This window comes from Nicotiana tabacum, chromosome 22, assembly GCF_000715075.1.
Source record: "Nicotiana tabacum cultivar K326 chromosome 22, ASM71507v2, whole genome shotgun sequence".
NCBI lineage: Eukaryota > Viridiplantae > Streptophyta > Magnoliopsida > Solanales > Solanaceae > Nicotiana > Nicotiana tabacum.
In genome coordinates, this window is record NC_134101.1 from 72,896,798 (window position 1) to 72,909,001 (window position 12,204).

Sequence of the window (12,204 nt, forward strand, 5' to 3'; positions counted from 1 at the left end):
GTTGTCTACTATGTCAAAAGGGGGCTGAAATACAAGGCAGAGTTGCTTCAAGATTTTTATTAGAATAGTTGTGACCCATTTAATCCATCTTTTGATATTTATCATGGTTTGCTTTAAACATATTTAAATTTCAGACCTTAAGTGTGTGTTGATTACATGTTTAAGGTATAAAATACATTCGTTCAAGCTAAGGAGCACACTTTAAGAAAATCGCTCTTTTCTTGGCTTATAAGATCTTAAATCCCTTAATATCATTTGAGCTTTAGAAACACTAAAGTTTCAAGTTTTGCATATAAATTTGAGTGTTCCTTTCAATTTAATTTGTTGATATATTGTGGGTGGTTAAGGTTTGATGAAATTTCAACCTACTTTAAATTTATTGTCATATTGACTTTGTTGCTACTTTACTAGTTTACTTGCTTTGTTGCTTGAGAAAGAATATTTGAGACACTTTGATATATTAGTTGTTATTGAAGGTTTAATTTTGTAATTGAGTTATGAATATGTTAAAATCATATAGGTGTCGTGTAATTTTGTTAAAATCATATGAATTTGTCACTTTGTAATTGAGTTATGAACTCGCACACATATACTGATTACTTGAGCATTATTGCATTCTTGTTGGAATCTTGTCCCTTTTGTGATAATGACATTGTTACTTATATGGACATGGTTTTTATTTAGATCTTGACCCATTTTGACTTTGGATTCACATTCCATCTTAATCATGGACTTTGTCCATTTTGAGTATGGATAGGAAGTCCACTTTCAATATGGCTCTTGATTCTATTGATAATTGTGTGACGACCCTACTTGATCTAGGACTCCAGTCCTTCTTGTTACTAGATTATGCTTTGATGTAATTGCATGACCTATGTGTTGAGCGAAATCAACTAAACGGTGGACTTCCTCGGATTAGAGTTGTAAATCTTCTTGACATTTAAAATTTTGAATAATGGTATCTTAAACTATTTTATGATTTGATATTTAGCCTTCTTGAAATGATTGTACCTTCATTAAGTACTTGATGGGAATTTTGATAAGCTCATATCTAGAATTTATTCCTTGTATTCCTTACATAGGCTACCTTTCTTTTATTATAAAATATTAGTTAAGTTTATATGCCACTATGCTTTATGCTTAGTGATAGTTTGTTACTATCGTAGGTGATGTACCAGGAGAGACTTGAGGGTGGCCATTTGAAGTAGATTCTTTGGAAGCATAAATGAAGATCACACTTGCATAAGCATATGTATTCTTTTTGGGGATTTGTACATGATCCGTATGATACACTTAAATATGCACTTTGAATATCTATTGGGTCATGACAATATTATTTCGGTAACTTAATTTTAGTGAATAATTTGACTGTTTTGGGGATGTTTATGCCCAAGTCTTGTAATAAATTAAATTTGATATTTGAATTGAACCTGAAAAAATTGATTGGGGACTTAATAGTTGTATTTGAGTTTTAGAGTTGAGTTTTATGCTTTGTATAAGTCTTCAAAGGTGTTGTATGAAAAATATTCATCTACTAAGTATTAAATAAATTCTAAAGTAATTATTTAATTTAAATAGATGTTGCCATTTTTTTGTTTATAGTTGTATCTTACACTTTTAAAGAGATTTTTATGAGATTTTTCTAAGTTGAGATGTCATATGTTAAAGTTTATTCATGAGCCTATTTTTTATTTGCTAATAAATAATAATAATAATTTGAAAAACTAGTTTATAAATCTTATTAGAATACTTGAACTCTTTTCCCAAAACCTCATGGAAGTATTGAAAATTGTTCTATTTTTTTCTTTTCTTTTTGTTATTTTATTTTATTAAAAGAATAAGTATTACATTAGTATTTATAAGTGGCATCCTCCTAGGGGTTGCTACACTCTCATTCTGATTTTGCATATCGCCAAGGATCTTCACCACCTTATTTAATTTGTCATTCACAACCTTCAACTCTTCACGCACATCTGTATCACTTGACTGAACATTGCACATTTTGCATGGTACTCCTTTACCAATATCTTTATCAGAAAAACTACCAACTAGTGGTGAATCAGGAATACTCCCATTCAAAGGGTCATCATCAACAAAGTCAACTTCATCATTAATCTCTAAGCTCATTGCACCAGGTGCCCTTTTAATGGCAGTTACCCTTTCTAAATCAACCGCTAACTGGTCGATTATAGGATCCGCTATCTCATCGTTGTATGGTACCAAATGCTTCATATAGTCCATATCCATCTCACATAGGTTAGGAATAAGGTAAAGGTGCACCTTCTGAAATATAACATAGATAGAAGTCAATAGACAAACAGTACTAAAACATCCACACGAGGTCTATGATAATCTTCTACTCTGGTTAAGTCAAATCTACTGGTGGAGTGTTATTGCACTCCCTATCTTACTACACCAGGGTTATCAACTCTCTACTTAAAGGAATCCCAATCAGGGTCAGAAGTCACTTTCTTGCTGTGCCACCTCAACATCCTTGACAGTGGCATCATTACGACCTTTGATTTCTCAATATTACGACCAAATAGCGGAATTGCTTCGTACGCCCATGCCTAATTTAATATGAACAAAAAAATATTAAATTTCGTCTGCTACAAATAAAATAATAGTACTCAACTGTAAAGATTTTTTGAGAAGATTTTTTAATACTTACCATAAAGGTCCATGGGAAGTCGTACATAGCATAACTAGCCGATTTGGACTTTGTACAGAGATTTTTCTTTCCTTGCTCTTGCTTACATATGATTTGTAAACTGATAACATGTCATTGTTAAAGTACTCAATTGTAAGCTCAAAACACTCTTAGTCCCATGGATATTTCATGAAAACTTTCAAATTGTTAGCCATACAAATTCACTTCTTATCGACGCGCTATATGTTATCCCTTGAAAGTAAGATTGGATGGACAAACAACACCTATGAAATCTTAAACCTCTCTTATGTGTTAAATCTCTTGGAATTCAACATCATCAAAAGTTTCTCTTCTTCCACCCCCTTCCTGCTACTTACACTTACTTTGTCGCAGAATCCTTCGCCATCTTCTAATACTTTATCCATTTCTTCTTTACTGGGTTTGGCACCACAGTTCAATCCAGTCATCAAAGAAAAATCCTTCAATCCAAAGTTAACAGGTTTGTCTCTAACTAAAATCTATAACTCGTGCGTTATAGATTTTGTAGCAAGGAATGGACATGTTGTCCATTAAACTATGTCCAATGCTCTGAAAGTTTTGCAAACTGTCCAAAACAACTACTATCAAACTTTTGCATCAATTTGACTGTTCCAATTTTTTCCTTGAACTCATGAAAATTATTGATCCTAGACCTCACACTAATCTTGGCCGTGAAACGTCTATGCTTTCTTAGAAAAGTCCTGAATTTGTATTTAGATACGCTGACCGCCCTTACAAATACAGAAATTGATAGAACCTGGTCACCTTCAATTGTTGCATGTGTTTCACTTTCCAACTTATCTTCACCATCTTCAAGTTGTTAATCATATTCATCATCATCATCATCATCATCATCATCATCATCATCATCTTCTTCTTCTTCTTCTTCTTCTTCATTTTTATCAATCTCCTAAATCATCACCATTTTCATCCTCCTCCCTACCTAAAGCTTTACCTATACTGTCATTTTCTTCTTTGACAATTACTTTTTCGGAAACTTGTTCTTCCATCTGATTTTGTGTTGAATTTATGTCTAAGTCTTCTTTCTCCTCCTCATCAACACCTTTTAACGCTAAGCTCCTTGCAACAGGTTTTTACTAATATGTATGTCCTCGTTAACTAATCTAGAATTTGATCTTGTTCTTTTTGTTTTTACTGGTAGACTTTAATGGTTCTTTGTTCTTTTTTCTCTTATCATGCTTAGAAATCTCAGTATTTGCTTTACTAGGGAAAACTTCTGAAGTATCTACAATTCGTTTCCTCGTAGTAATTTTTGAAGGCTAAGCATTTGCTTTACTAGGCGACGTTTCCGAAGTATTTGCATTTCGTTTCCTATTTCTAAGCTTTGAAGGGTGTTCAATCGCTATCTCTGCCGAAGAAGTATACTTCTTAGCAATTGATTTCTTCCTCATGTTACCTACATATGCAATATCACATTTAATAATTTGAAACTTATGATCGGAATAAGAAAAATAAGCCCAATTCCATCAAACATCTATGACCAGACGACAATCGACCACAAGTTATCAATAAATATTAGGTCGCGAGACCGACGAAAATCTAAAATACAGAGCCCAGAGGTAGTCCAAGAAGAAAATATAACCAACCATGCCATATAAGATATGACTATACACAACTCAATCGAAATTGCAAATGCATATGCACGAATCCCTCTACAAACCCCAAAATCACAGTTGTAAGAAACGAAAAAATAAGAATTTAGGATTTACCAAATTGACAAGTTATGAGAAAATATACAATGCTTGTTGGGTCTATAGAGATGATTCAATCTAAAATCGAAGTTTGATTTTTGTCGGATATCGCCGGAAACCACCATGGTCGAGGGGGTCGAGTGAGAGAGAAAAGAGAAACTAGTGGGAAAATGAAGGAAATAAACTTTTTCCAAGTTTAATAAGTGACCTACAACTTTTGAAAATATTAAAAAGGCCCCAACCACCTTAACCCACTCATTTAACTATTTTCCAAATCAAAAGAAATTAAAAAAAAAAATAGGAGGTCACATGGCCAATTCAAATATTTTGGAGATTTTTATGACAATTTCTTTCGATTTTACTGGGTGGCCTGAGAAATGGGCTCAGGCATTCAAGTGATCACTCTGTGAAGCATAACTAGCCCAGTCCATTTAAAACTTTATCACCTTGTAACTCGTTCTCTAGGGCTTCAAACTTCACTTCACTTCTCCTTCTTCGCCGCTGGCCACCTCGCCGCCGCCTGTCTTCCCGGTGCCTCTTTTTCTCCTTTAGCACTGAAAAATTCTCTTTCTACAACCAAAACAAAATATCCATTTTTTCTCAATGTCTTTGCTGGAAGTTATAACCAAAGCTTCGACTGAACATTCTCCAACCACCTCCGAGGGAAATTACTCAATTGTTCTTAGCGGAGAACCAGTTCTGCTTCAACTGAAACCGGAAAAGGAAGAGGAAGACGGCGTATCGCTAGTCAAACGAGGTACTGGATGGAGAATTTTATCAACTGATGTCGAGTTAATCGAGTTAGGGCAAAATTTCATCAAAAAATTGAAGAGGAAGATGAAAAACCCTAATACATTCAATAAAGACGAGTTCTTTGGGATGTTTGTTGCCTACGTGGCAGAAATTTGGGAGAAATTTGGTGTTTCAATTCATGTTGATGGGTTGGACGATGGCAATATTGTAAAATTGACCGAAAAGGTGGGTAATTTTATGGGTAGAGATGTTAAGGGTTTGGTTTTGGAAGCATGTTTTGTTTTAGAGAGTTGGGAGGTTTTGGGGAGTTTGATTGTTAATGGGCTTGTTGAACATTCATGCTTATCGAATTTGATAAATAACCTAATTGAAAAGAAGCAATCTTGGTTGGTTGTTTTGTGTGTAAAGCATGTTTTAGATATTCAAACTTATGATATGATTTGTGTGTTGAAATACTTTCTTTCCCTTCCAAAAAACGGGGATAGTAGCTTGACTTTTGTGAGGAAGGAGTGGGAGAGTCAAGCAATGTCTGCAATTGACAAGGCAATGGACACGAGCCTTGGTCCGGATAGGATGAGTCTAGCTAGGGATGCTTCATTTTTGCTTATGCTAGCACATGATGGGTTTTCGGTTTATGAAATGTGTTTGCATTACTTTCTTGCGTCGAGGAATGTAGATGAAGTTATTTTGGGTGCTTGCATTAGTAAATTAACTGGTTCAGAGATAATGGTTTTGATCCGGTACCTGCAAAAGTGGTTGAATAAGTATGAGAGGTTTCCTCAGGTGTGTCCTTGTCCTAAGGCATCATTTGAATTGGGGTTGAAGGCTTGTGAATGGGCTCCTTCACTTGAAGACGTAGTCAAGTGTCTCGGTTTGGTTGTAGATGAGCACTTCTCTTCTTTGGTCTTGCATCAAGAGTTTCATGAGGAATTGAAATCTTTAGATGAAGTTGTCAATTCCTTAACTGCAGAAGCAAAAGTATGTGGCATCATGTCAAATTTGACTGAGGCATTGAAAAAGCAAACTCAAAGGTTTGTGATTGAACTTGAAACTTCTATATTATCTCTATATCTCTTGTTCTGAATTCTTCGTTATACACACTTCTTGCCAGTATGTATTGACATCTTAGATTTGATGTGTATTATCCCCAAAGTTTTTCTTTCAGGAATGTACTATATAGTAGGTATAAGTATTAAATATTTTCCTGACTTCATTTCACAGGAGAATGTCCAATGATCGGTATAAATGTTTTTCAGTTTTTAAATTTTTGTGGTCGGTAGAAATGTATAATCAGAGCAAAACTCAAGTCACGTAGTTTTGATATAGAAGATGGTAACACATTTATAGTTGTTGGTGCTGATATCCCAGTAAGCGTCTGTGTCACTTTATTAATCAAAAACGCTATCTTGGTAACGTTGGGTGTGGTCCATTCTTAAATATTGAATAGCTTAGAATTGTGGTAAAATTTCCGATCTTTGGATGGTGTGACATGATCATTCATAGATATTGAATAGCCTAGAACAGTGTTAAAGATGCTAATCTTTGGATGATGTGAACCTGAATCTGGAACTTCCATAGCCATGTTTGAATCACAGATTAGTGAGTATGATAGAGATAGAGCATACGTGCAATCCAAAATAAATAGAACGGCGATGGTATGTGATTTAGTTGTACATCAGGAGTATTTGTGTTTAATATCTTTATTAAGTGATTTGATGTATTTTTAATTCATCAAAAAACATGATTTGATGAATTATAAAATTATCAAGCCTTCCAATTATATGGCATACTAGAGTAGCTTGAAATTCCAATTTCTTTTTTTTGCAATTAATGGAGGTGAAGTGCCTATTCAGGAAAGCCCCATTCAGCAATGTTTGACGAAAAATCACTTTATGTAATTGTACTTTCAAGACAACCAAGAATGAGATAGAAAGCGTCAAATGTAATCTGGACCACTATTGCTGGCAAGTTAGATATGCCTGGTTACATCTTGTAGTACAGTCATTGCTGCCGCTGTTGACATTTTCTCTTTATCGAATCCATCTCCTCGTCCTCCTCTAGGCCAACTATTTCTTGCTAGTGCTACTTGCAACTAGCACAAATACCACCAGGTCAAATTGCCACCCGTATTATCAGCTAAATCAGTTTTTCAGAATCATTAACCTAGCTTTGTCTCGTTCACTGTGTCTCCATCTGTATTTATACACTTGTTATAGTCTAGACAAGTAATATTGATTGAAAAGAAGGTAGTCGGATGGAAGAAGAAGCAGACTTGTGTGCACAGCTGCTTGCAGTTCAGTTTAGTAATTAGGCTACTGTTGGTGTAGTCTCTTTTCCCTACTTGGCAATGAAAGTTGTGACACTTCACAAGTTCACATTATAGTGGATCGTGATGAAGCTCTCAAATGCACTGAAGCTGAGCTCTGTTGATGATTCTATCAACTATTAGTAAAATAATTTTTCCTTATTTAAAACACTAGGTGATTCTTCTCATATGCCTAAGCATTGGTGGCAGAGCTACCCATACTTGTGCTAGTGGCAGGTAGCATGCTAAGTTGCTCGGACTCGAGTGCAGCTATCCGATCCGGGTGCGAATCGAGAGGTCGGATCCTTTATAATCTAAACTTTAAGATTCGGGGATAAGGGATCTAGGTACGGATACGGGTGTAAGAATTTGGCAAAAAATAATTCAAAATTCTAAAAATAGATATATAAAAATATATTCAAGAGGAAAAGCTGAAAAGGAGACAAAAGGAGTAGAATTTTCTACCTCACAGCAGCAGAATATTGAAGGTATGCCATTTCCCATGGCTTTAAATATGTACTAGCATTTATCTTGAGAAATCAAAATTCAGTTTTTCTTCAAATTTGTCCATGGATTGTGGTCAAAGTACCTTATCTCGATTAACCACATCCGGTACGAATTCCAAACCCTTACCCGTACTAGTGTCGTGTCGACACGGGTGTGGCGCCTAAAATGAAGAGTCCGCGCATCATAGGTACCAAGTACCTGGTGGAATAGTCGAGGTGTGCACAAGCTGGCCCGAACACATCCGTCACTAGAAAAAAGAAAAAGATCCCTTATTTATGCAAACAGGTATCCTGTGTTATGCTTAAATCTATTTCCTTTGTGACTCTTGTCAATATATGAGTAGTTCAACCTTTCCTTCCATTACTTATTTTTCCCAATTTTCCTACTCTGAACTTCGATGCAAGGCGTCAAGGATATCTACAAACAGTGAAGTACATGATTAATGGATGTACTTGTGCATTATTATGTTCATGTTAGAGATTCCTTATACTTGTGAAATGTGAATGTCTTCACTCTGTTTAAATTAAGAAGCACAATTCTACTCTATTGCTCAATTCTATTTTATGATATGGATTTTGATTTGCAAGCTCTTGAAGTTCTCTAGATGGAATGCTTTGACAGTCCAAGTATTTTGCAGGGTAGTTGGCGATGCAGCTTACGAGTAATCTCTCCTACTTTTCAGTTGAAGGATCTCTGACAAGATCAATGACGTTGCTGGAGTTTGATCTGTAATTTTGCCAGTCACACTCTAATGGGTGAATGTTTTGGTTGCCAATTGAACGAATCAACCGATTTGGAGCTCCCTTTCTCTTGACTTCGACCACACGAGACACAAAGAAAAGAATGCAGACTTGTATTTTCATTTAAGGTATACACTAGATATTATTTGCAGGGCAGATGTCAAATTTCATGTTCTGTACTAAGCTAATTAAGCCAAGTATCGGGCAAGTACATCATTCGTTTAAATTGTGATATGGTTTTGATTAGTTTAAAAACAGTGTTAAAGTAAATTTGAAAGATCAAGAGATCGGAAAATTAGTTTTTGGAGAACATTTGTGTAGTTGTAGAACCATGTATTTGGGTTACTTGTTGCTAATCTTTCTTTCTTTTGTTTAAACAATCTTAAGTAGGGTGATTTACTTGAATACATCATTTAAATTGTGTTTGGGTACTTAGTTGTGGATTTTTTTTTTTTTACCAAATTGGGATAATTGACTTCTTACATTTGGACGGAAGTAATTCTTTAACATAAATTCTTACAATTAAATTATTACTACTTACTTTGATCAACATTTAGACATTATTATTAATATAAAGCTGAAGCTATTTACACTGTCGTCATACAATATCTTCAGTTTTGTAGGGTTAATATGTGTTGCCTACACTGATCTTCACCAAATTCTCAAAAATGATTTGGAAAATGTATGTCCAAAGTAATAAATCTCTCACGGATAGCATTTTTCTTGCAATTCAAACGCATTTGGTTTGCGTTAAAAAATGTAAAAATAAGAAGAGAAGAAAGACTGCTAAATAATTTAAGAAGTCACTGAGGAGAAATAAATATAGATAATTTTAAGCCATTACCTGGCTCATAAAAGATAGATAAATTATTCATTTTATTTTGTAGCAAATCCATAGAAAATTTAGGAAACACCAGCCAATATCTCTGGATTAAACAGTTTATCCAAAGAAACAAGTAGACCAAAAGTTGACCGTTAGAAGTAAAAGCGGTTCCCCACTTTTCCCTCTCTATTCCTCATTCTCACATTTACTTGTAGCACTTAGTGGTATTTAAACAAACTCTTCTCCCTCTCAGATAAAGAAGCCAAACATGCAAAAGCCAAACATATGGCCTCTCCATAATTGCTAGATTAGCATTTAAAGCCTACCCATTAGTATTAAAAAATCAAATCATCCCTCTGTCAGAAGAAAGAAAGATAGGGGAATAATTGATTAAGTAAAAAGAAAAAAGAAAAAAAAGTTGTACATATATAGCTATTGAGAATGGGAACTCTCAAAAATAGATTGATTTTCTTTGTTTTAGTCACTCTAGTTTTAAGCATAGAGGCAAATATTAGTGAGTTTGATGAGGTGTGGCAGACTCGAGCTACGCAAGCAAAGAAAACTGCTCAGGATTCCTATAATCCTCATCCTGAAACTGTCGCAGACAATCTCAACAAACATGTTCACAAGTATTATTTCTCTCACATTTCTTGCTTTTTGACTTTCACTTTTTCCCTTCTTTTTTTCTTTAAAGTTTGAAGAAGAGCAGGGAAATATACATACGTATTATATATACAGATTTTGTGCAACAAATGTTGTATGAGTACTACGGAGTTGTATCATAGAGACAAGGGGATTGAAAAAATGCTACATAGACGAATTCACGACCTAAAACCTTTTTTTGAACCTCCTTTTGATACTACACTAGAAGCTTTAATTTTGTTATTTTTCAATGGGATTCAATAATCAACATATATATACATAAAAAGAATTCACATATATAGTGATGCCGAGTTTCATGTCAAGATTATTTTTTTCGAACATTTTTGAAAAAAAACAAAAATTAAAAAGAAGATGCATATTACAGTCAACCTCACATTTTCATCGTATTTAATTTGAAGGTGGGAAGAAGGTAGCAATAGCACAAGGAGAGACTTGCACAAGTACGATGGTCCATGCATGTCTACTAACCCTATTGATCGTTGCTGGAGATGTGACCCAAACTGGGTTAAAAACCGCATGAAGCTAGCTGATTGTGTTCTTGGATTCGGCCACCATACAACTGGTGGCAAAGGTGGCAAAATCTACGTAGTAACTGACCCTTCGGACGACGATATGGTGAATCCTAAACCAGGAACACTGCGCCACGCAGTCATACAACCAGAGCCACTTTGGATCATATTTAAACATCACATGGTCATTAGGCTTAACCAGGAACTTATCATGACAAGCAACAAGACAATTGATGCCAGAGGGCAAAAAGTACACATTGCCTTTGGTGCTAGTTTCATGTTACAGTTCATAAACAATGTCATTATTCATGGTCTTCATATCCATGATATTAAGGCTGGTAATGGTGGACTAATTAGAGACTCGATCAATCATTATGGTTTTCGATCAAGGAGTGATGGTGATGGTATTTCAATCTTTGGATCCACAAATATTTGGATTGATCATGTTTCCATGTCTAATTGTGATGATGGACTCATTGATGCTGTCCAGGCTTCAACTGCTATTACCATTTCCAACTGCCATTTCACTAACCATAATGATGTAACTTAGCTTAAACTTGATATACTGAGAACATTTTTCTGCTGAAGAATGAAACAAGAAAGCATGTATATATTAATATTTGCATGTTTTTCGTTTAGGTTATGTTGTTTGGAGCAAGTGATAGCTACTCGGAGGACTCAATTTTACAGATAACACTTGCTTTTAATCACTTTGGACAAGGGTTGATCCAGAGGATGCCAAGAGTGAGATGGGGATTTGTTCATGCAGTCAACAATGACTATACTCACTGGCTTATGTATGCAATTGGTGGAAGCCAACACCCCACCATCCTCAGCCAGGGCAACCGGTTCATCGCCCCGCCTAACCCTAATGCAAAGGAGGTAAAATTAACAATATCTGTGACCAACAAAGTTTCATCACTATCCTGATCATGGAAAGAAGTGAACACACACATTATATTGTGACTAGCTCTTAGTTGAAATTGATGCTCATTCTTTTTTTTTTTGTAGGTGACCAAAAGGGAGTATTCACCTGAAAGTGTGTGGAAGAATTGGGTGTGGAGATCACAGGGAGATCTGATGATGAACGGAGCGTTCTTTGTGGAATCTGGAAATCCCAATCATATATTCATGAAGGGTCCTGATATGATCCACCCCAGGCCAGGTTCATATGCAAGTAGGCTAACAAGATTTTCAGGCTCTTTGAACTGCATTGAAGGGAAGCCTTGTTAAAGCTTGTCTGCGCCAATTTTCTACTAATAGAAATACGACCTGAAACTATAGAAGTCAGTTTGCTCCCTTTCTCCTCTCAAATGCAAAGCTGCTAGTAGAAGGGGAGAATGAGTGTGAGCTAAGATGGAAATGCTTTTAGGTTTTTGATGCTCTGTGCTTCTGTAAATTCTTGAGTCCATGTCCTTTTTCCTTCTACCAATGTAAAAGTGATAAATCCAATAAAATCGCAATTCCAATTGATAGTAGCTATTTTTCATGATATTTGGACAC

At 35.3% G+C, this 12,204-nt stretch overlaps 2 protein-coding genes across 2 annotated transcripts; both read left to right on the forward strand.

Annotated features, from left to right (window-relative positions):
* The first annotated feature begins 4,865 nt into the window (after positions 1-4,865).
* On the forward strand, positions 4,866-9,141 carry LOC107775126 (uncharacterized). Its single transcript, XM_016594808.2, has 2 exons — positions 4,866-6,185; positions 8,604-9,141. The coding sequence occupies exons 1-2, from the start codon at positions 5,005-5,007 to the stop codon at positions 8,629-8,631; spliced, it is 1,209 nt and encodes a 402-aa protein (XP_016450294.2). The 5' UTR covers positions 4,866-5,004; the 3' UTR covers positions 8,632-9,141.
* Positions 9,142-9,882: 741 nt separating this feature from the next.
* LOC107775129 (pectate lyase-like) lies at positions 9,883-12,174 on the forward strand. The gene is made up of 4 exons (XM_016594813.2): positions 9,883-10,158; positions 10,591-11,242; positions 11,341-11,583; positions 11,713-12,174. Exons 1-4 carry the CDS (start codon positions 9,971-9,973, stop codon positions 11,932-11,934), a joined length of 1,305 nt encoding a protein of 434 aa, XP_016450299.1. The 5' UTR covers positions 9,883-9,970; the 3' UTR covers positions 11,935-12,174.
* Positions 12,175-12,204: the final 30 nt, after the last annotated feature.

Coding starts and splice junctions, on each gene's coding strand:
- LOC107775126 (XM_016594808.2), top strand. CDS start 5,005: ATGTCTTTGCTGGAAGTTATAACCAAAGCTTCGACTGAACATTCTCCA. Junction 6,186..8,603: donor TTGAAAAAGCAAACTCAAAG/GTTTGTGATTGA, acceptor AGTATTTTGCAG/GGTAGTTGGCGATGCAGCTT.
- LOC107775129 (XM_016594813.2), top strand. CDS start 9,971: ATGGGAACTCTCAAAAATAGATTGATTTTCTTTGTTTTAGTCACTCTA. Junction 10,159..10,590: donor CTCAACAAACATGTTCACAA/GTATTATTTCTC, acceptor TTTAATTTGAAG/GTGGGAAGAAGGTAGCAATA. Junction 11,243..11,340: donor ATTTCACTAACCATAATGAT/GTAACTTAGCTT, acceptor TTTTTCGTTTAG/GTTATGTTGTTTGGAGCAAG.